A 24,035-nucleotide genomic window follows, 5' to 3' on the forward strand; every position below is an offset into this window, starting at 1 on the left:
TGGCGGGCTCCGGGATTGGCGGGTGCTAAGCGGGCGGTGTCAGGCTCTCGGTGGCGGCGGAGGCGGCGGAGGCCAGGGAGGAAGATGTCGTAATGAGCGGTGGGTCCTGGCCGCTGCCGGCGGGGTCTTCCCGGCTCTCAAGAGTCGGGAAGACGGGCAGAAGCCGCAGGGAGGAGGAGCCGGGGCTGGGGGTTCCCCCTTGGGGCCGGGCCTGGCGCCGGGGCCCGGCTCCGGGAGGGGCGGGGAGGGAGGATTCCCGCCCGGAGGAGGAGCGGGGCTGGCCAGCCAGGCGGAGGCACCCGGAAGGGGGCGTTCGACTCCCCGCCCCCTCCGAGCCCGCTGGCCTGGAAGGCGGCGCTTCCGGGGGCTGGCGAGAGGATCGGGCGCCCGGGGCGGGCCTGGCACCCCCTCCGCCCGGTGGCCGACACGCGTGAGCGCTACCAGGCCCGGGGACGTTGCCTGGGTCTGCTCTGAGGAGGCGGTCGGCGTCCTGTGCGCTTGTTCTGTGTTCGGGGACCCTCTTGCACTCTAACTCTAGGTGCCCATCTGCAATTCAGGGTTCTCCCGTGTGCAGAGAGGGGCGGGGGAATGCTTGAAATTCCGACGGCGCCAACCACATGGGCACTGCTGGGTATGGAAGCCAGCCTAGTTAGCGATGTATCCCAGTCGAGAGATAGTGTCAGGACACGAGGGCACTCCCTAGGCAGATGACCTCTCGCCTGAGACTGCGGAGTGGGCAGAAACCTCCTTTTAATATTTTTCACTTGCATCCTTGAACCTCCAACTAGATTATCTGCCAGCTCTTTGCAGAATTGTGAAACGTTTAAGAAATTGTTGACAGAGTTCCCAGCCTGTTACCAGACATCCCAGGCGGGGGAGGGAGGGGACTGCTGAATCCCAAAGGCCAGGAGCAAACCTAAGGAATGACAGAAGAAATAAAACAAAATGGATACTTACTTTCTTCCTCCACCCCACCTTCGTCCCCATTACGGTTCTCAGCCTCCTACCCATGCTTCTTGGCTTATGTTCCTGGTGGCTTTCTAATTTTAGATGAAAAGGAACTGCGTCTTCTCCTCTGGGCAATTGAGAAACTTGTCCTCACTTCATTCCTTGGTTTTGATTCCAATATACTGTCATGTCTAATTGTTTCTTAATTAACTTGATCCAGAGGCACTCAGTCTGGCTTTTCTCAGTGCACATTCTCCCGAAGTTTGTTTCTTCTGAGGCTACTTCTTGCTCACTTATTTGTTTTCTTAGAGAAAGGGAGGGAGGTAGTTCTGCTTTAAACAATTGGCCCATGGTCCCCCATGACATGGGTTTCGTTGCAGATAGAAGGGTGATGATTGTTGCAAGGTACACTGGCATGCACTGTCTAAAACTTGCATGCTGTACCAGAGAAGGCATTAAGTATCACAGTGGAGGGCTAAGTGTTGAGTTGGTATTTTGGATACGAGTTTTTGGGCTAGAAGGTTTAGGGTGTTGGCCAGCTCACAGTTAGGCTTTGAAGGGAATGGTGATGGAGTCCACACCACAGGAGTAATTTTGATTTGATAACACAAACCTGGTGTCTGCAATAATGAATATAACTGCAGTGTCTTGTTTTGTTTTAAATTCTTGTGTGCGATGAAGGGGGCGAATCTGTCAGACAACCTATCAATTGGGCTGATGATGTCATTGTTCCAGTGGCTTCTAACAGGCATTAATACCTGTTGGAAATGGATTCTCATTGGCTGGGGCGATTGGTAAGTTTTCTAATTCTGGTTCTTCCACTTGGTTGTACAGAGGCGTAACCTCTTTGTTTAAAAGCAGCAACAACAGGGCTTCCCTGGTGGCGCAGTGGTTGAGAGTCCGCCTGCCGATGCAGGGGACACGGGTTCGTGCCCCGGTCTGGGAAGATCCCACATGCCGCGGAGCGGCAGGGCCTGTGAGCCATGGCCGCTAAGCCTGTGCGTCCAGAGCCTGTGCTCCGCAATGGGAGAGGCCACAACAGTGAGAGGCCCGTGTACCACAAAAAAAAAAAGCAGCAATGACAACAAAAAAAAAAAATAAGAAAAAAAAATAAGCTGGTCTGACATAATTATGAGCCCCCTGAGCTAGGCTGCTAAAGACACAGTCTCTTTGCCAAGGAGACCCAAGTAGAGTTAGTTCATAATTGGAGCGTCACCTGACTGCTCAGCAGGAAGAACTGACTCCAGGAGGAAGGAGGAAGAGTTTGGCCTCACTGTTGACAGCACATAGACTGGCAGGCTCTTTTCTCTCAGATTCTATTAAGTTTGGGCGTCTGGAGGCTTGTCAGAGGAGAGAAGAAGCTTTAAGAAGATTGTGGCAAATGCCTAGGGGAAGGAGCCTCATGGCATAACAGCAGAGAGGACAGTTCATTTTGATATCTTTGGCCTTGAAATTTCTAGTTCTTCTGTTGATGAATAGCAGCCTTTCAGAGAAGTTGCATAGTCTCTTGTACCCTAAACAGTTCTTTGCTATAGGTATGTGATCATTCCCAAGCTTGCTTTATGCAAGTATTGCCCAACCAGGGCCTTTTTGAAAACATTTAAGCTTGTTGCAGCTAACCGGTAGACCCTGGTATTGGCTTGGGTTTAGCAGTCTTCTAGACCTTGCCCACTCCCGTCTATATGATGGAAATGTAGCATGTTCTTCTAAGACTTACCTTTACCCCTTCTCTGTAGACACACAAATTAGAAGCCTTACTTCCAAAGATTGAAAAACTTAGGAATTATTTTGGAGGAGATGGAACAACAGCCACAGAATGAAAGATGCAGAGAAACACTGGGTGTGTAGAGTATCAGAAAATGTAGAGATGTGAACACTTCTGAGTTTAAATTATTACATTGTCCGGTCTGAAACCTCGTGGGCTGCAGACTTAGAGCAAAATCTATTTGGAGAAACTCCAATATTTTCTTATGAGTGTATTGGGTGATACATCTGGAGTGTCCCTTTGAGCAGCTTAACTGGGTTTGTGAACGTCTTCCCAGCAAGCTCTAAGCCAGGACACTTGGCTTCATGGTGGGCTGGAAGCCAAGATGGGCTGAGAAGTGGACACCGTTGTGGATACATTTGTTGATGCTTTTGCTTTGCTTTTGTTTGGATCCACGTGCAACTCCTCTTGTGACTTCCTTCTGCTGAAGGAAGGGAAAAAAGCTTTCTCTTTATTTCTTCCTTCATAGCGCCCAGCACTTAGATCTTTATATTTCTGAACATAGTTGAAAGTCTCTTTCTCTCTGAAGAACTACTTCCTCGGTTATCAGATCTTTTTTTGGCTAGCAGCATTGTCTTAGGAGACCTCAGGGTGGGGAGGTATCACTTTGCTGTCAGTTATCTGTTGGAGCTGGGTGGAAAGATGAATGAAGTGGGTAAAAACGTGGGGCATTCCTAACTCAAGGGCACTGTCCGCTTGAGTAGGAAGGAGGTTAGAGACTGCCCTTGTGGAGATGTTCCCAGGTAGTACTGGTTGATTTGTTCCAGTTGACAGGGTTCCAGAATGGAAAACTGATTTTTCTACTGCCTCACTCAAGGCTGAGAAGAGAGCCCAGGAGCAAGCAGTCAGCACTGGCAGCCTGAGGGACGCTACCACTTCACTGCACGTCTAGGTCGCGCTCTTTGCCGATGCTCTGAGGCCGCCACTAGCATAGGGGATTGCTTCTCATCAGGATGGGCTTCGAGCTGGCATGCTCTTGGGAGCTGGGCTCCACTCAGGAGCAGAGGAGTATAAAGAGCTAAGTGCCCTGTTTTGCTGCTTCTCAGTTTAGCCTCTGTGAGCAGCTCCGAGCAGTGTTGAGATGTCAGGGCTGTTTGTGTCACAGGAAGAACGTGCTTGCAGACCCAGCTGTTTGAATCCTTCCTTTGGCCATTTCCCCGAGCTATAGTTTGTTTCAACATCGGAATTGCATGCTGTCCCTAGCCAGAAGCGCCACCACACTGAGAAGTGTTTGTCTCCATGCCGTGATTTAGGCTGTTAGGTGGTCTCTTTGTCTCAGCCATGCAGTGAAAATGGCTCAGGAACCAGCAGGCACTGGCCTCCACACTCCCAAATGTCCTCTCTCCAGAGCTTCCTCTTTGGGGTGTTTGTTACCTCTCCTAGGGGACTTGGTAGAATCACAAAGCTGCCTTTCAGAGGGTGTAAATAGGCAGTAAGAGACAGCAGGCAGGGTCACGTGATTGGATGTGGAATATTTCTGCCCCTGGCCAGTGTCTAACTGGGAGTCTTCTCAGACTAGCCTCAGAACAGACCAAAACATTTCCCAGCCATCAAAAAAGTAAATGGTGAGCCAGCCCTCTCGTCCCAGGGGAAATGAAGTCACTACTCATTTCAGAACCGATCGTAGCCCCGGATGAATGTGTGAAGTGACTCACAAATAAAGCAGAGAGCACGTGTTTGTACCTAATGATATTGTTTAGGGGGGAAAAGTATGTCTTGGTTTTTTTTCTCCTGTTTTCGACAGAGTTCTGAGGCCCAGTATTTTTGTACCATTTCCTGGGACTGCTTCTGTCAGAGTGAAGAGTTCTCACCATCCCCTGCTGGCTGCCCCGTGTCCCCACTCACTTCTCCAGGGTCCCTTCCAGTCTGATAGGATGCAAACTAGCAACGACACGGTCACGTTTTCAGGAGAGAGATTCAGGGTGGAGACACATAAGAGGTATTCAGACAGCAGGTACGCACGTTGTCTTAACTCACTCGGAAAAGAACTTCTTCCCAGTACTTGTTAATTGAAAGAAGCATTGAGATGTGGTGCCCGGTGTGTGGTGATGAGGTATGTGCTTTGAGAGTTCTGTCCGGGAGAAAGACCGGACCGTGCTGGTCCACGCACAGGCTCTTGTCCCCGTGTGAGGTGACTAGCAAGGTTGAGTTCCTGCTGGGACTGGATCGGCAGAGTTGACCTGGTGAGTGGATCCCAGCCTAGTGCCAGGATATGCAAGTCTGCAGGTTTTCTCCTTTGGTTCTTAAATTCTACTCAGGCTCTCCCGCTCTGCAGCCTCCAGGATTCATTCATTTATGCACTCAACAAGCATATATCGGGCACTTGCTGTGTGCCAGGTTGTGGGGTAGGGGGGTGGGGAGTGCATCACTAAGTAAGGCAGAGAGAAGTCCCTGCTTTTAGGAAGCTTACATCTTAGTGGGAGACAGTAAGACTAACTAGTAGATACTAGACAATGAGAAGTGCTAAGGGGAAAAACCAAATAGAGGACGGGAGAAGTGAGAGGAGCGGTTTACATAGGGTGGTCCGGGAGAGTAGTCTGAGTAAAACCCTGAAGGAAAGGAGGGATTGAGCCAGGCTCAGTCTGGGGAGGGGGTGGTGAGAACTCAAGCAGAGAGAACAGCAAGTACAGAGTCCCTGAAGAGGGGCCATACCTGGCATGTTCAGGAACAGCAGGGAGGCCAGCGTGGCTGAAGCGGTGAATGAGGGAGAGTGACGGGGAGAAGTCAGAGAGGTCACATGGGCCCCTTATGTGTCATGGTGTGGGCTTTGACTGGGAGACGGAATGTACTGGGGGCTCTGAGCAGAGGAGTAACATGATTTCATTTAAGTTTGATGGATCTCTGGATGCGTGTTGAGAATAAACCAGCAGGGACAAGGTCAGAAGCCCAGCTAGGAGGCTTTCGCAGTTATCCAAGTGAGAGGTGATGGGGACGTGAACCTGGTTGTTAACAAGAAGTGGTTGTGAAAGCAATCAGATTGTGAACATATTTTGAGGGTAGAGCCGAAAGTGTTTACTGACATGTGTAGAGTGGAGAAAAGAAGGGTCGAGGATAACTCCCAAGGTTTTAGGGCTGAACAGCTGAAAGGATGGAGTTCTATTCACTGCCGTGCGGAAGTCAGAAGAAGGCACAGAATTAGGGAGCTAACAGGAGCTCTGTTTGGGGCTAGGTAGATTTGAGTTGCTTATTAGTACCTCCAAGTGGAGATGTCAGTAGGCAGTGAGATATACAAGTCTGAAGATATAAGTTTGGGAGTCGTCATTATATAGAACCTGTATATATTACTGGTTTCTAAAGCTCTGAGACTAGATGAAATCCTCCAGCAAATAGGTGTAGACAGAAGAAAAATAGGCCCCAAGACTGAGCCCTGGAGCAGCCCGACCATTTAGAGTTTGAGACAAGGACCCAGCAAAGGAGTCTTAGAAGAAGCAGCTGGAGAGGTAGGAGGCCACCCTACAAGCCAAGTGAAGAAAGTGTTTCAAGATAAGAGGGGCCAGCTGTCAGATCAACACCAGCTGAGGTCTAAGAATTAACCATCAGACTTGGCAACGTGGAGGTCACTGGTCGTGGGAGCAGTGTTTGTGGTGTGGATGGGAGGGGGCAAGCTAGCTGGAACAGGTTCAAGAAAGACTAGCAGGAGAGAAATGAGGGACAGCAAGTATGGGCAACCCTTGCAAGGAGTTTTGCTTGAAAAGGAGAGAAATAATGGATCTTGGCTTATAAAGGGAATTTTAACTTCTTGATGAAATTGTGGACTCACATCAGGGCTGAGGCTGGGGGTCAAAGTTGGGAACAGGGAAGACAGGATGGCTCAATAACTGGGTGGAGACAAGATCTCCACTCTTTAGCTTGTGGCATTAGCCACACCCAGAACTGTTCTCATTTCGTGAAAAGTCAATGAAATTCCTTTTACTGTTAGGAGTTAGTATAGTTGTTGGAGATTTGCTTCTCAGAAATGCTCAGAACAATTTGGAGTCTTTCTTGATCCTTTCTCCAGCTAAGCTGATTCTCTAAGCCCATTTGTCAGCTCCCTTTGAGGTCCAACTTTGTTCTCTAAAACCAGCTGTGGCTTGCTTTTCCCTCACCAGCTCTGAATTCTTCCAGGCTAGGCAACTGGAAAAGACTGGGCTTAGGAACAGTTTTGTTGGCTTCAGGCCCAACTGAGCTGACCAAAATAGCCAACAGGAGAACTGTCTACACAGAGTGAAATTCCTCCAGGGGAAATACCATAGCAGACAGCCAAGATGGCCATAGCCAGGGTGGTGGGACCCCACGAGGCAATAAAAACCTAGTACCCCCAGGCCTGGCTGTGGAGTTTGAGCCAAGTTCTTGCCCAGAGCCTGCTGTTGTGGTATTTCTTTGGATCCCTTCTCTCTCAGCCCCTGTCTCAAGAGTAGTATTCTCAAGTGAAAGACCAGTGGAACAGCCCCTAGTCTGATGGCCAGGGCTCCGGGGTCCCACCTGAGGCCTCTTCCTGTTACGCGGTGCTTGCTCCCTGAGTCAGCCTATGGAGAGAGCCCTAGAACAGAGCTGTACTCCCTGCTCCGTCATGGGGGGTGGGGAGAGTTCTGTGAGGGGTGCTGTGGGGCATATACACTGGCACAGAGCAGGGGCACTTGCCCCAGACTTGGGGAGCAGGAGGGAAGATGTCAGGAGAGTTATAAATGAGCTCTGAAGAGGGACCGGAGGTGGCCAGACAAATGGGAGCAACTGTGCTTAGGCTCCGAGTGAGAGGACAAGTTGTAGTTTCAGAAATGGAAAAAACTGAAGTGTTTGTCCGGAGGGCTGGAAGGGCAAGAGATAAAGTAGGAGAGGGGGAGGTGCAGGGAGGGAGGGGGCGGCTTGTTTTGGCCTTTATAAGGTTATCTTAAAATCCTTTGGAAGCTATTGAAGGATTTAATCTGGGGAGTAACTGTGTGGGATTTACATTTTAAAAGAGTCTTCAGACCAGTTGGTGGAGGCTGGATTAGAGGTGGCTAGGCCAGAGGCTGGGAAGCCATTTTGAAGACTTTGGGCCGAAAGTGGTTAACCAGCATAATGCAGATGGAGAGAGGTTTGTATTTAGGAGGTAGACCCAGGAGGACTTAATGACTGAACGGTGATGAGGATGGCGTTCAGGTTTCCTTGTGATTGAGAGGCTGGTTTAACCAAAACTATTCATCATTCATTCAGCCTGCAGGCACTGAAGTGTCGCTGTGCTGTGTTAGGTTTGATGTAGCAGTTCAGCGGTGAAGACAGACCTGGGCCACCCTTCCATGAGTGTGGAAGAGAGACATTAAGCCCATGATTATTTAATGGATGGTGAGTTACCAAAGGAGTTAACCTCATCTCAGGGGTCCTGGAAGGCCTCTCTGAGGAAATGACATACCTGTTACATTACATAGTGGGCTCTTGGGGAGAAAAAAAAAACCTGCCTGAGACCTGAAGGGTGAGTAGGTAGGTATTAGCTAGTGAAGAGAGAAGAGAGCTCTAAGCAAGGAAAGGGCAGCGGCAGAGATGGAGGCTCTTCAAGGATCTGGAAGGAGGCCCGTGGTGGCTGGGGGTGAGAAAGCTGGGGAGAGAATGGGCAAAGGTGACAGCTCAGTGTTGGAAGTTCTGTGGCCAGCCCAAGTGGAAGGCCCACAGAGGGCTGGATGTACTGGTCCGCCACTCAGAGGGCAGATGTAGGCAGTTCATAGACCTGGGAGTCATCAGCCTGTGGAAGGTACCTGAAGCCACGTGAGTGGGCACAGTCACTCGTGGAATGGGTGTTGGGTGAGAAAGATGATGTTGAGGAACATCCGTATTGCAGGGGTGGCAAAAGGAAGAGGAGCCCACAAAGGGAAGAGTTGGTCGGAGAGGTAGGAGAAAATCCATGAGGATTTCAAAGAGGAGGGAATCGTCAACGGGTCAGAAACTGCTGAAGGGGTCAGTTGGATTAAACAATGAGGAGGTCCCTCGTGACCTGGGCAAGTGCAGTGTCAGTAGAGAGCTGGGGTGAAAGTCCAAGTGAGGGGGTGGGGTAGCAAAGTGCTGGCAGCTTTTCCACTAAAAGCTGAGAAGGGAGGAAGCTGTAGCTGGAGGGACGGAGGTGGAACTGAACGATCTGTATGTACCTCAAAAGCCGGGACACTCAGGGGATGCTTTTTCCCTGGTTTTGGAATTAAATTGGCTTCCAGCATGGGGAAAAGGAAAGTCAGGTGTGGTCCTATCAGGCACTGGACACCCCCCAACCCCTGTCTGGAAGCCGTGTTTGATAGCCTTGGAAATTTTTCTTGCAGCTTAAGAGAGCTAACTATTGCTTATGTAGTAAATCACCGTAAAACTTCACGAGCCAGGGGACTGTTGAGAAGGTTTTAGCCAACCCAAATTAATGAAAGTCTGAATGATAGCACTCTGAAGGAAATGCAGCCTTTCCTTCCAAGAATATGCAATAACCCCACTCACCAACCTTGCTAAATGTAGGTTTCAGTGAGCAGATATAAACTGCTGTTAAAAGCAAATGGTACCATTGAAACAGTGGCAGTGGTATAAAACAGTTCCCTAACTATGCCTTAGAGTCCCTTTGCAGGCTTCATACACTATTTAGCCTCGCTTTGAATAGTATGAAGGAAAAGCTAAGCACAATTTATGTCCAAATTATACATTTTAAATATAAGGCTCCAAATTAACGAGGTTCTAAAGTACCTTTGAATATAGTCCTGCAGTTAGGCATCTATGCTACTTCTTAACCACTGTTCATTTCCAAACACCAACTGGAAATGCTGCTTTTCCCTTTCATGGGTAATCCCAGGATATAATTCTGCAGTGGCAGGGAGATTAGTCGCTGTTTTGGTTGCCCAGGTCCACAGCCCAGGGGCCACAAAACTCTTGAGTGACTCTAGGAGAGAGTTTGAGATCTGGAGGAGTATTTCAGGGGCCAGTGGGGAAGGCAAATGAAACCAACCAAGATGGTGTGGGTGGAGCGCCCACAGTCTGCAAGGGCGTCAAGACTCTGCTGTAACTTTTTTTTTTTACAAAGTTTATTTATTTTTTAAATTTTATTTATTTATTTTTGATTTTTGGCTGCGTTGGGTCTTCATTGCTTTGCATGGGCTTTCTCTAGTTGTGGTGAGCGGGGGCTATTCCTCATTGCGGCGTGTGGACTTCTCATTGTTGTGGCTTCTCTTGTTGTGGAGCACGGGCTCTCGGCATGCGGGCTTCAGTAGTTGCAGCACGTGGGCTCAGTAGTTGTGGCTCGCAGGCTCTAGAGCACAGGCTCAGTAGTTGTGGTGCACGGGCTTAGTTGCTCCTAGGCATGTGGGATCTTCCCGGGCCAGGGCTCGAACCCGTGTCCCCTGCATTGGCAGGTGGATTCTTAACCACTGCGCCACCAAGGAAGTCCCTGCTGTAACTTATTAACTGAAGAGCCTCTTAGCCCAGCCCAGCCCAGTCTCCAGACAGTTTGAGTCCAGGGTGATAATGCCTGCAGGGGGAGAGAGGGAGATGGGAAAGGGAGGTGAATAAGCACTGGGCCAGTTTTCATTTTGTTTGCACTCTGTCCTGTTCTAGTGTCCTTCAGTTCCATAACAGGGGATGTCTGAGGGAGAGTCATTCACCATTTTTAGCTAAGTGAACCTAAGCCCAGGGGAGCCTTCTGGGAGAGGCCCTGCCTTCCCTTCCCAGTCCTGCCGGCAGCTCACTCATCTTGTGTTTTTATCGGCAACATGGTTGGAGGATTATAAACAAGTTTAAATTCTCAAACAAGATCATTTAGTCCAACTTCCCACCCCATCTAGACATCCCATCTCTGACAGAGACACGCATCCTGTCTCTGGCTAAATGATTTCAGAGAAGGGAGAACATTACCTCAGGAGGCAACTGATTCCGTCTTTTGAAAGTTGTCCCCTCTAATAAACCGAAATTTCCACCCCAAAGTCTACCCATTGAACGCATGTATGGAATAAACACCCTCGTGGGTATCGCTCCTCTGGCACCCTGGTCACCACCATGGCTGCCCTCCTCTGAACGAGCTCCATTTGAAAATCCCCCTTTTAAAATGTCCCTCAGGACGGAACCTGACACTCCAGATGGGGCTCGAGTGCAGAGCAGATGAGGACTATTATTTTCTTCTATGATTGAACTTTTGGAAATTCAGTCCAAGATTGCAGGAGCTTTTTCGGCCACCACATCTAGATTCTAACTGCTTCCCATTTAACTTTGAGTCAAAACCACTGGGGCTTTTTCTCATGAGAACCGCTATTAAGCTCTGTCTTCCTCTCCTATATGCATGATTTTTTTTTTTTTTTTTTTGCTTAACCCAAGTGCAGTGTTTACTCAGCTTCAAAGTTTAAACCACCATTTATTGATAACTCCCTGTGTGCTCAGCGTTTTTCATATTACTGACGCCTCCTAGAATCCTGTAAGGGTGACATTACCTCTGTTTTACAGACGGTGCACTGAGGCTGGGAGAGGAATGCCCCAGCGATCCCACAGTCTGCATTCTCATTTCGGTCTGGAGCCTGGTGCTGTTAAGCACTGCACATACCAGTTTTTTAAGATCTCTTTGAACCCTAATACAGACACCCATTGTGTTTACAGTCCTCAGTTTTGTGACATCCATAAAGTTAATTTGCCTTCTAGGTCTTTTGCATGGTTTCCCAAACTTGGGTGGTGGAGAGACTGCTTTGAAGCCGTGTTTTCCAGCCTGTAGGGCACAAAACCAATTTAGTGAGTCACAACTGGCATTTTAAAAAATGAAATAGAGTAGAAAAATACCAAAGCCCATGACATGTAGCAAGGGCAAATTTTGTTTCAGGAAATTCTTACTACATCAGCACAGGACAGGGAAGTGTGTGGGGGGGTGCATATGCGTACACTGGGTCTTGATGTAAATTGTTTTTATGACTGTGGTTCATGGTCTAAATAGTTTGAACACTGCTCTAAAGGGAAAATGTTTTTCAGTCAACTTAGATTGTTTTCATTATAAGGCTGCAGCCTTAATTATGTATGCACATAAATCTGTTTATCAACTCGTAGATCTAGTTCCTGTAAAATTTAATAATTACAGAAAAGCCAATAAAACTCAAATCAACAACATCATTTTGGGAGGAAAACAGTTGACCGAACCCAAATTGCTGCTGTCAGCGTAAGCGCAGCACAGACTTGACATCCGGGCTCCTTGAGTTCCGCGTGCCCACCCTGCAGTGTCTAGTGCCCAGCCGCATAGTCTTTCCAGGCTTCTGAAGAGCCGTCATTCCTCACTTTGCACAGATGTATCATGAATTACACGTGCAGAATTGAGTTGTCTTAATTAGCCCATGTAGTTAGAGTGGTGCCACTTGGTACCAGTACAGTTGTAAACACACACACAGGCCCAGAAATGTGCAAATCTTGGTTAAGCAGCAGTCACCCAGCGATCTGTAGTATATGTTCATTTTTAAAAGATGATCATCGCGGTGAAAACACAAGAATAAAACATGCTGGTAGAGAAAGCACGAACCTCCGAGGAGAAGCCTGCATATCCTGGTCCTGGCGTGCACCCGTAGTTTGAGACCCTGGTTGACACCGTAGCAGCAAACTGCTCAGGATGACCTGGGTCTCAGCACTTGGGTGGAGGCACGTTCAGCTTAGCCCCCAAACCAGACTATCATCCTGCCTGCAGTTCTTTTCCTTCTAGTTCTTAAGAATACTATGAACATTTCAGTCAGATGCCTTGTTGTTACAAAGTACACAGTGTATACCATTCTCTTGATGTAGCCAACCAAAACCCCCAAAAAAGAAACAGGTTTATTCAGCATGACTTGTTTTTGGCAACCCCACGCTTATTCTTTGTGATCACTGCTTCCTTACCTCAGTAATTGTAGTTGCTGTTCAGTCATTTGTTCTAGGATTTTGCTAAGGATCAGTGTCTGTAATATTTCAGGATCCACATATACGATTTTGCCCAGAGCTCTCCTCTGGCTCCTCAAACAGTTTGCAGGTGTGCCTGCAAAGTGCCTCCCTACTCTGGAGTGCAGTTCATGTGGCCTTAGGGCCAGGAAACCATTTAAGGCTTTGATGAGCCTACTGTACTTACCTGTACTGGGCTGCAGTTCCCGCTTTACCTTTTCTTTACCTTTCCCATTTAAGAGTCACTCCCCCAAAGAGAGAAGCCAGAGGCAGCTGAAATGTGAGCGGTTCCGCCTTCTTCCTGACCTCTGTCTTCTTCCTGCCAGATGCCCAGCAGGGGCTCCATGCCTGAGTCATTCTGCCTCTTCCAGTCTCTGAGTAATACCCTTCTTGTTTCGGTACCTCCTGAAACCTACTTTCCAAAGGTCTAAGATACAAGTCTGACTCTCTGCCTGGTGTTCTTCTCCTTAGTGATTTATAAATTATAAGATGGCTTAGATCCTTTCCCCCCAAATTCTCCTGATTTCCAGTTTACTTGTATTTCTCTTAGATCAGACTTAAGTTCAGAGTAGAGATTCCTTTCGTTACTTCCTCAACGTAAAACAAGTATAGTAGAGTGTATTCGTTGTGGGGAAAATGAGAAAATACAGAAAAACAGAGGGAAAAATTCTTTAAGTGAAGAAAAAACCTACCACCAGGAGATAATGGCTTTTAACATTTTAGCCCCTTTTTGTTTTTAGACTTTTTCCTGCTATATTCATATGTAGAAATATATACACATTTAAGGAAAAATAGGATTTATTATATTTTCATTCTCATTATATTCAGTTATTAGCTCTCCTAATCTCGGTGATACCTATGGGGCCATGCCTGTTGTCCTGTGTAAAACTGTGAATTCATTTAAAGTGATTCCCTGTGTGCTATCTATAATCTACACCTGGGCCATTGTGCTTATGTGGTGAAAGCTGAGCACAAAGCGCTCAACACTTTTGCATGGAGTGGGTGTGTCCTCCTCGACAGGGATCCTGGCCCCGAGATGCTTCTTTCCCAGCCTGGCTTGGCATCTGGCTACGGCAGGAGTGAGCAGGAAGCCTGGGTCAGAGCCACAGGATTAGCTGGGGGCTTCCCCTGCCCACCGTATAGGGGTTCCAGTCTAGCTGGGGAGAGGCAGCAGTACCCAGCAGAGAGGGCTCCATTAGGTGGTACAGCATAGTTACTGAAGCCAGTGTTCTTATAATCTCAGTATCTTCACGTTATCCTAGACTTTATGACGGTTGGAGGAGACGGTCCAGGCAGGACCCACTGTCCTCACAGCCTCAGGTGGCTGAGTCTGAGAAAGGGAGAAGGTCATCTACTGAAAGAGTTGTAGGGCTGCTAACCTTGAGTGGGGAAGTGTGGGGAAAGGTCATTAACCTCTCATGGGGAGGCAGCCCAAATAGAGGCAAAAAGAAAATCTGAGGCAAGGGGACTTGGGTTCTTTTCGGGCATCATGGGTATTACTCTATCTCTTTTCTTCCAACAGATCCACAGACCAGCATGGCTGCCACTGCCGCTGTCAGTCCCAGTGACTACCTGCAGCCTGCCGCCTCCACCACCCAGGTGAGTGAGCAGTGGGCTCTGAGGGTTGGGGGCTGCATCAGCCTGGAAGGACTCACTGAAGCTGACATGAGACCGCATCTGAGCTCTGCCCTGGCTAACTATAACTCCCCGAGGCAATGAGACCAGGGAGGGTTCAGTTTTCCACTTTTTCTGAACTAAGAAACTAGGGCCACTCATCTAAGGTGCCACAGTTGAGTCAGGGGGAAAAGCAGGATGAAACTCAAGTCCTTTCCTCCAGACCCCACTAGCCATAAAAGGAAAACAGAGACTGTGTCCCCGCACCCTGGAGGCTCTTTCCTTGTAGCTTCAAAAGAACAGCCCTCCTTGATCAAAAAAGTCATGTCCCAAGCACTGGAAAACACTCTTCCAAAGGGTTTATTCCTCCTGTCCCCCTCCCTTTCTTTTTCCCTCCCTCCCTTCCTCAGTCCTTCCTCACTTGATGACTCAGTAAGGTGAGCTAACGGAGCTCCATCTATAAGCTGAGGGTGATTCCGTGTCCCCATTAGACACTAATAGACCAGTGGGGAGTAAGCGGTCAGCCCATGCCGTTAGTTCACCCTGTCAAGGGGTGCTTCTGGGGAGTTCCTTCCTGAGAAAGACATTTCTCACCCTTTCTCCCTTAATTTCTCAATGGAGAAACCAGCGGGGAAGGGGAGACAGGGGCCACTGCCCAGAGAGGATGCTAGCTCCCTGCCCGCCGGTGGGCAGGAGCCTGCGAAGAGGAGAGGATCTTAAAGGGTGGGGCGGCTGGGCAGCAGGCCTCCTGTCTCACTCCTTTTCTCCACGTGGTGTTTTGCAGGACTCGCAGCCATCTCCCTTAGCCCTGCTTGCTGCAACATGTAGCAAAATTGGCCCTCCGGCTGTTGAAGCTGCAGTGACGCCTCCTGCTCCCCCGCAACCCGCACCTCGGAAACTCGTCCCTATCAAACCTGCCCCTCTCCCTCTCAGTCCTGGCAAGAATAGCTTTGGAATCTTGTCCTCCAAAGGAAACATACTTCAGATTCAGGGGTCACAGCTGAGCGCGTCCTATCCTGGTGGGCAGCTGGTGTTCGCTATCCAGAACCCAACCATGATCAACAAAGGGACCCGATCGAATGCCAGTATCCAGTACCAGACGGTCCCTCAGATTCAGGCAAGCAATTCTCAGACCATCCAGGTACAGCCCAATCTCACCAACCAGATCCAGATCATCCCTGGCACCAACCAAGCCATCATCACCCCCTCACCATCCAGTCACAAGCCTGTCCCCATCAAGCCAGCCCCTGTCCAGAAGTCGAGTACGACCACCACTCCGGTGCAGAGCGCGGCCAATGTGGTGAAGCTGACAGGTGGAGGGGGCAATGTGACACTTACTCTGCCTGTCAACAACCTCGTGAACACCAGCGACACCGGGGCCCCCGCTCAGCTCCTCACGGAGAGCCCCCCGGCCCCGTTGTCTAAGACTAACAAGAAAGCCAGGAAGAAGAGTCTTCCTGCCTCCCAGCCCCCCGTGGCCGTGACCGAACAGGTGGAGACGGTGCTGATCGAGACCACGGCGGACAACATCATCCAGGCAGGAAACAACCTGCTCATCGTTCAGAGCCCTGGTGGGGGCCAGCCCGCTGTGGTCCAGCAGGTCCAGGTGGTGCCCCCCAAGGCCGAGCAGCAGCAGGTAGTGCAGATCCCCCAGCAGGCCCTGCGGGTGGTGCAGGCGGCATCCGCCACACTCCCCACCGTCCCCCAGAAGCCCTCCCAGAACTTTCAGATCCAGGCTGCTGAGCCGTCGCCTACTCAGGTACCACGCACACCCTCTGCACGCGCCGCCCTCTCCTCCTCAGCTCTACACGGCTGACGCTCCATCCCCATTGGCTTGCTTTCCTAGATGATGCTGATGCATCTCCTGATCTGACCTGAGTGTTGGGAGTCAGTACTGTTTGGGGTGGGTAACAAGTGACCATTTCTGCCAGTTCATAGGGCCACGTACTGCTTATCTTTAGAAATCAGATGCGACGTGCCTATGTACCTATATTTTGGAAACTTTCTTTATGGGAGTCTTTTGGCAGGGGGATGAGTAGCAGGCAGATACATACTTTTTAATAATAAAGTTTTTTTTTTATTCTAGAATTACATACTCCAAATGATAGCAAGAATGAAAAAATTCTAGTCAGAACCATAGAATTTGACGTAAAGTAAGAAAACCAATGAGAAAAATGCTGATCATTGTTAATGACAAAAAAAAAAAAAATTAGGAAGAAGCACCCTAGCTTCATAGCAGGGACATTTAGGATAGATTCTTCTGGGATGCCAACTTCAACAGGAACTTATTTTTGGCATTCATTAAGGTGCTGTAATACTAAAATTTATTTGGCTTTGCAGGGCAGGTTTTATGCTTTGTGTAAGCCTAGTAAATGCCAGAGATTAGGCCCATGTTGAAGATGGAGAACCTGGAACTCAGAGAAGTTACCCAGTATCCAGCTCTCATGGAGCCCAAATGACAAAAGAGCCAGGATTCAACTCAGATTTCTGACCTACACTTTTGTCCTTACTCCACCCTGGCCCACCCTGGCTCTTGTGTATGGCAGGGGCTACACTTAAAATTGTACAAGGATTTTTTTAAATATAAAAACCAGCTCCTGCCATGGAGGAATTTACAATCCAGCTGTCTGTAGAGAGAACCGAGGCGTCAGAGTGAGTGACAGAAGTAGGGAGCTGTGTAGTCTCCCAGGTGGAGAAGTGCCCTTGAGTTTGAGCTGTGGACATAACGGATGCACAGGAAATCTGAGGCCTGCCCTCAAGTGCCTCCTCCTTTCTGGCATATTGCATACTGCCAAGGGGTTTTCTATGAATCGTGTAATTTGTTACAACACGTGAGGCTCCCTTATCAGACCTACCTTAAAGGTGAAGAACTGAGGGATACCCGCTAGCTCCTCTCTCGCAGTGCCTCCCCTCCCTTCCCTGAGGTCCTGTGTCTGGAGACTGATGGAGGCAGGGCTTAAAACTAGGTCTTCCTAAGGAAATAAGCATACGTATGCAGAAAGATTTAGCTACTGCATTACTTTGTAATGGTGACATAGTTTTCCAGTATCTGGAGGTGCTTTCTGTTACCCAACTGTAGATTTAGGCTGTTTCTAATCTTATCGCTAAATAAATTCCTAAAAGTGGGTCAAAGGATATGCACGTTTTAAAAAACGTATTATACCCTGTATCAGAGAAATTGGCAATCCTCAGCCCTGAGGTCAAATCTGGCCCATCTATCTGTTTTTGTAAATAAAGTGTAATTGGAACACAGGCATGCCCATTTGTGCGGCTTTTGCACTACAAAGCAGAGACCTCATGACCTGCATAGCCTAAAATATTTACTCTCTGCCCTTTACAGATAAAGTGTGTTGACCTCTGCTCTACATTGTGGGAAAGAAAATGTTCTAGTAACAGAAACTTCAGATATGCAGAAAATAGCAATGATTTGCAAAAGGGGCACATACCAGAAAATTGAGGATGAAATGTGTATTTATTAAGAGATAACATGAGGTTTGTTTGTTTGCTTTTAACTGAGAACCACAGTCCCAAATAATCCAAGGATCAAAAATAACCCCAATCAAAATCACAGTAGAATTTTTTTTTAAACAAGTGACTTTTCCCCCTGTATCATTTGAGTGTAAGTTGTCACCATGCCTCTGTTACTTCCAAATGTTTTATAGAAAGTGTGTAATTCTTTTACGCAAGGAGGACAACAGCACAACCTTCAGACATAGGCAGTTAGCAAGGAAACACACTGACGTCTAATTCAGAGACCCCATTCAGGTTGCTCATCACTTGCCGCAGTGATTCCTTTGTGGCAAAAGGATCTCATCCAGTATCACACATTCCATTTAATTGTCATGTCATCTTAGTCTGTTTTGACCTGGAATAGTTCCTCAGTCTTTACTTGATGTTCATGACCATGACACTTTAAAAGGCCAGTTACTTTGTAGAGTGTTCCTCAGTTTAGGTTTGTGTGATGTTCCCTCATGGATAGATGCAAGTTGTACACTTGTTTTTGCAGAAGTATCAAAGAAGTGATGCTGTGTTCTCACTGCATCCCAAAAGGAGGTGCATGGTTTTGATTTGTCTCAGTACTGGTGATGATTAAAGTGATATTTAGCGGGTTTCTGAACCTTAAAGTTACTTTTTTTCTCTTTGTAATGGATTAGTATTTTGTAAGGAGATACTTTCTGTGTAAATATCTCATTCCTTATCAGACTTTCACCTGCTTATTTTAGTAGCTTTTACTGTGTTAGAGATTTTTTTTTTTTTTGGCCAGACTACAAGGCATGTTGGATCTTAGTTCCCCGACCAGGGATCGAACCCCAGCCCCTTGCAGTGGAAGCACAGAGTCTTAACCACTGGACCGCCAGGGAATTCCTGTAACTTATTCTAAAATAAAAAGTTAATTTAAAAAAATCTCTTATCATGGGACTTCCCTGGCGGTCCAGTGGTTAAGACGCTGCGCTTCCACCACAGGGGGCCTGGTTTCGATCCCTGGTTAGTGAACTAAGATCCAACATGCCTTGCTGTGCGGCCAAAAAAGTTACATTTACAGAAAGGTTGCAAAGGTAGTACAGAGTGTCTTATACCTCTGACCTGGTCCCCCACCACCACCTTGTTAAACATCTTACATACCAGGTTGCACGTGTCAAAACTAAGAAACTGACATTAGCATGTTACTGTTCACTAAACTCCAGACTTGATTGGATGTCACCATCCAATCAGTTAATCAGTTATGTCCTCTTTCTGCTCCAGGATCCCGTCCAAATACCACATTGCACTTGTGGGCATGTCTCCCCAGGCCCCTCTGGTTGGATAGCTTCTTAGTCTTTGTTTTCCATGATCTTGACAGACTAGAGGCACATTGGTCAGGTATCCTATAGAATATCCCCCAGGCTGGATTATGGGTTTTTGGAAAGAATACCACGGAGGTGAAACGCCTCTTTTCATCACATTATATGAGGGGTACATGATGTCCACACAACATCTCTGATGATGTAACATCCCTGATGTTAACCATCGTCACTTGGTTAAGGTCATGTCTGCCAGGTTTCTTCATTCATCAAAGCTGCTACTTTTCCCTTTCTCAATTCTTTGGAAGTAAGTTGCTAAGTCTCCCATCGTCAGGGGTGGGAGTGGGGGTGAGAATTAAGCTCTACATCCTGGAAGGGAAGGTATCTATATAATATTATTTGGAATTCTTCTATAAGGAAGATTTGTCTCTTTTCCATTTATTCATTTATTTATATAAATTTATTTATTCATTTATTTTTGGCTGTGTTGGGTCTTCGTTGCTGTGCACAGGCTTTCTCTGGTTGCGGCGAGCAGGGGCTACTCTTCATTGCGGTATGCGGGCTTCTCGTTGCAGAGCACGGGCTCTAGGCATGCGGGCTTTAGTAGTTGCAGCATGTGGGCTCAGTAGTTGTGGCTCGTGGGCTCTAGAGCGCAGGCTCAGGAGTTGTGGGCACGGGCTTAGTTGCTCCATGGCATGTGGGATCTTCCCAGACCAGGGCTCGAACCCGTGTCCCCTACCTTGGCAGGCGGATTCTTAACCACTGTGCCACCAGGGAGGTCCCACCATTTATTTTTTTATTCGATCATGTATTTATGTCAGTAGAGACTCATGTATATTTATTTTATACTTTGGGGTACAATCCGATACTGCATTATTTATTTTGTTGCTCACATTGTTTCAACTCTGGCCATTTGGAACTCTTTCTGGTTGGCTCTTGCATCTGTGTGACATACTCCCAGTCTTTTTTTTTTCTTATCAGCTTTTTAAAAAAATAGATTTATTTAAATTTTATTTATTTATTTTTGGCTGCATTGGGTCTTTGTTGCAGTGCACGTGCTTCTCATTGCAGTGGCTTCTCTTGTTTTGGAGCACGGGCTCTAGGTGTGCAGGCTTCAGTAGTTGTGGCACACAGGCTTAGTTGCTCCACAGGTTGTGGGATCTTCCTGGACCAGGGGTCTAACCCGTGTCCCCTGCCTTGGCAGGCTCATTCTTAACCACTGTGTCACCAGAGAAGTCCCCTTTTCAGCTTTATTGAGGTATTCGCATACCGTGAAATTTACCCTTTTAAAGTGTACAACGCAGTGGGTGGGTTTTAGTATACTCATGGAGTTATGCAGCCATCACCACTATCTAGTTTTAGAACATTTTTGTCACCTCAGAAAGACCCCTTTAGTGGTCACTCCTCATTTCCCCCTTGCCCCAAGCCCTGGCAACCACTAATCCATTTTCTTTTTAAAATAAATTTATTTATTTATTTTTATCTTTGGCTGTGTTGGGTCTTCATTGCTGCACGTGGGCTTTCTCTAGTTGCAGCGAGCGGGGGCTACTCTTTGTTGCGGTGCTCAGGCTTCTCATTGCGATGGCTTCTCTTGTTGCAGAGCACGGGCTCTAGGCACATGGGCTCCATAGCTGTGGCGCTCTAAAGCGCAGGCTCAGCAGTGGTGGCACATGGGCTTAGTTGCTCCGCGGCATGTGGGATCTTCCTGGACCAGGGCTCGAACCCGTGTCTCCTGCACTGGCAGGCGGATTCTTAACCAGTGCGCCACCAGGGAAGCCCTAATCCATTTTCTATCTCTATAGATTTGCTTATTCTGGACATTTCATGTAAATGGAATCTTACCATAGGTGATCTTTTGCAGCTAGCTTCTTTCACTTACTACACCGTTTTCTGAGTTCATCCATGCTGTAGCAAGTGTCAGTACTTCATTCCTTGTATTTTCCCAGCCCCAGTCCTGGGATCAACCATTTGTCCTAGGAATCCTAGTTCCTTTTATTGGAGGATGTGATAACAGTTTTTTAAATTCTGTCATTTTCTTCTCCATTTGTTTATTTACGTCAGTATGGATTCATAGGTTCCTGTTTCATTCACTGAGTTATAATCCATTAGTATTGTTATTTTGATGTTCAAATTATCCTGTGTTTAGCCAGTGGGGGCCCCTTCAAGCTGGCTCTTGTGTTCTTTTCACATGTCACCACCATTCTTTGAGCATTTCCTTACTTTCTGGTATAAGAGGTGTTCCAAGGTCTTCTTGTACTTCCGCTGACCAAAGTCCTCAAATCAGCTATTTCTCCAAGGAGCCCTGGTTTCTTTTAGTGGAACATGGGATTTAGAAGCTAAGAGCTGGGTGCTAGGTGAGCTCATTGCTCCTGGAGTTTTGCTGCTTTCAGCCTTTCTCAGTGGACACAGTTAAGAAGTATATATAAATATACCTATACATATATCTGTAATATCAAGATAGATACAGAAATGCACACACATATATACATACACTTATATTTTTCTATTTATATTGAAACCTAAGAGTTTCCATCAATACCTCTAATCCCCATCCAGTACCACACGGTTCATTCTCGTTCTCAGGCTCTAATATGCATATTTTTAAAGGCTTTGGACACATACTCCCAGTTTCCCTCCAGCAAGCCTAGACCACTTCACACCCCCTGACGTAAGAACACGTGCCCATTTCCCTGCTGTCTCAGCAACAGTGAGCATTATGTTTTATCGTTCCATCTTCGTTGGTATCAATTGGAGAGAGGCAGTAGTCTCCCCACTATTGTGCCTCCTAAAGGCTGTTTTCATTTCTGTGAAGAGCATTCACAGCGCATCTTTTGTGAGGTCATCATTTACCTGCCATCTAATTCTTCAATTCGGAGATTTGGCATTATATTTTTCCACGCTAAGTAAATTAAATGTTTTGTTTCAAATCAACAGTCGGCATTTGTCAGCTTAGTACAGGGATGCCATCAGCCTTTTTTGCTGAACATCAACAGTGGGTGAACGTAGGCCTGGGCTAGTTGGAGAAGACTTGGGTGGACAAAAAGGCACCCGCTTCTCCCTTGGGCAGGGAGATGATGCTGCATTGAAAGGGGGCAGGAGGGCTTCCCTGGTGGCGCAGTGGTTGGGAGTCCACCTGCCAATGCAGGGGACACGACAAGAGTGTTATACCAGGGGATGGATGATATAAACGTTCTTTAATGCAAAAAAAAGGGGTGGGGGGGCAGGAGCCAGGGCTCTCAGGGGGCATTGACTTTTTCTCTCTGGCCCCTCCCAGGTCTACATCCGTACACCTTCTGGTGAGGTACAGACGGTCCTTGTCCAGGATGGCCCCCCAGCAACAGCTGCGACCACCTCCACCACCACTTGTAGCAGCCCTCCATCCCGTGCTGCTCATCTAAGCGGGACCAGCAAAAAGCACTCGGCTGCAATTCTCCGGAAAGAGCGTCCCCTGCCAAAGATCGCCCCTGCCGGGAGCATCATCAGCCTGAACGCAGCCCAGCTGGCGGCGGCAGCCCAGGCCATGCAGACCATCAACATCAACGGGGTCCAGGTCCAGGGTGTGCCCGTCACCATCACCAATACTGGCGGTGAGGGAAGGCCCCCGGCCCCAGGCATGGGCAGCCTTGAGTTAAGGTTGGAAGGAAAGGAGGGAGCCTTTGGACTGGCTTGTGCCGCACTTCTCAGTTCAGTGGTAACATTTGGTGATATTTACGGTATGAAAGCAGCCTTGCACATAATCAAAGGAACATTGTAGGTACCTAGCACAAATGGTTCGTTGCATTCTTTAGCTGGGTGAAGGGCAATTTTCAAGGTAGTGGGGGCTCTCTGAATCTCCTCCCTTCCTCCTTGAATGAATTTCCAGCACTTTATGCATTTGGTTTAGTGGCCTGGGAGAAGTCCACCCACAGGCACTCCCCCTGCTTTGATGGCTTTATGCAAGTCCTAGAGGGCTTGATTTGTTCCAAAGCCCGTAGAACTCTCTCTCCCTCTGTTAACAGAAATCCCTGGAGACTTTCCTGGGAGCAGAGTTGGTGTCTCACAAGGGCCTAAGGTTGGAGGAGATTCTGGAAAAACACTCCAAGACCCATGTGGGCAATGTCTGGAAGTGAATTTGGCCTATGTAGTATAGTGGTTCTGGGCATTGACTCTGAAGTTGACTGGGTTCCCATCCAGATTCTACAAGTTCTACATGTGTGCTCTTGAGTGTCAGTTTCTTCACCTCTAAAAGGGGGATGATAGTACCTATTTCATGGGGTTATGAAACTTAAGTGTATTAATACATTTAAGATCTCTAAAATGGTATCTGGCACATAGCAGGCTCTCAAAAATATTAGCTGCTATGACTGTCAACCTTACTATGTGCTGGAAGGAAGAAGGGGGTCAGGCTCCCTCTTCCGCCCCTTTGCGCTTCCTCATCCTGAACTCTGCTCCACTCCTCCCCACAGGGCAGCAGCAGCTGACAGTGCAGAATGTTTCTGGGAATAACCTGACCATCAGTGGGCTGAGCCCCACCCAGATCCAGCTGCAGATGGAACAGGCCCTGGCTGGAGAGGCCCAGCCTGGGGAGAAGCGGCGCCGCATGGCCTGCACGTGTCCCAACTGCAAGGATGGGGACAAGAGGTGATTTGAGGAGACGGGCCAGGCGGCCAGCCTGGCGTGTGTCCTGTTCCCCAAGCCCTCCCTGGGACACAGACAGAGAGGGGACCAGGTAGCGGCTCCGTGCTCTCCGACCTGACCCCACATCCTCTCTCCATCCTGTCCCGCCCCCATCTCTCTACCTCCCCGCTCTCTCTGCTTCCCATTCCCTCCGCCCCACCCTCAACCCAATTCCCAGGTCTGGAGAGCAGGGCAAGAAGAAGCACGTGTGCCACATCCCTGACTGCGGCAAGACTTTCCGAAAGACGTCCCTGCTGCGGGCTCATGTGCGCTTGCACACTGGCGAGCGGCCCTTTGTCTGCAACTGGTTCTTCTGTGGGAAGAGGTTCACACGGAGTGACGAGCTCCAGCGGCACGCCCGCACCCACACAGGTCTGCTCCCTCCCCTGCGGCGCCCTCCAGCCCCCCGCCCCCCCCACTCC

General features: G+C 48.3%; 1 protein-coding gene across 3 annotated transcripts in view; it reads left to right on the top strand.

Moving 5' to 3' along the window:
• SP2 (Sp2 transcription factor) overlaps positions 1-24,035 on the top strand; it is a 26,664-nt gene continuing 2,629 nt past the window's right edge. The window contains exons 1-7 of one of the 3 annotated variants that reach the window (XM_024743333.1): positions 78-99; positions 1,630-1,742; positions 14,085-14,161; positions 14,961-15,935; positions 22,232-22,544; positions 23,403-23,577; positions 23,792-23,985. In XM_024743333.1, coding sequence (XP_024599101.1) covers positions 14,099-14,161; positions 14,961-15,935; positions 22,232-22,544; positions 23,403-23,577; positions 23,792-23,985 — 1,720 coding nt within the window. In that variant the 5' untranslated portion in view covers positions 78-99; positions 1,630-1,742; positions 14,085-14,098. Of the gene's footprint in view, positions 100-1,629; positions 1,743-14,084; positions 14,162-14,960; positions 15,936-22,231; positions 22,545-23,402; positions 23,578-23,791; positions 23,986-24,035 lie in introns of all 3 variants that reach the window. The other 2 variants (XM_024743326.1, XM_024743342.1) reach the window with 2 other exon arrangements.

Source organism: Neophocaena asiaeorientalis, unplaced genomic scaffold (genome assembly GCF_003031525.2).
Source record: "Neophocaena asiaeorientalis asiaeorientalis breed wild unplaced genomic scaffold, Neophocaena_asiaeorientalis_V1.1 scaffold1, whole genome shotgun sequence".
NCBI classification, from domain to species: domain Eukaryota; kingdom Metazoa; phylum Chordata; class Mammalia; order Artiodactyla; family Phocoenidae; genus Neophocaena; species Neophocaena asiaeorientalis.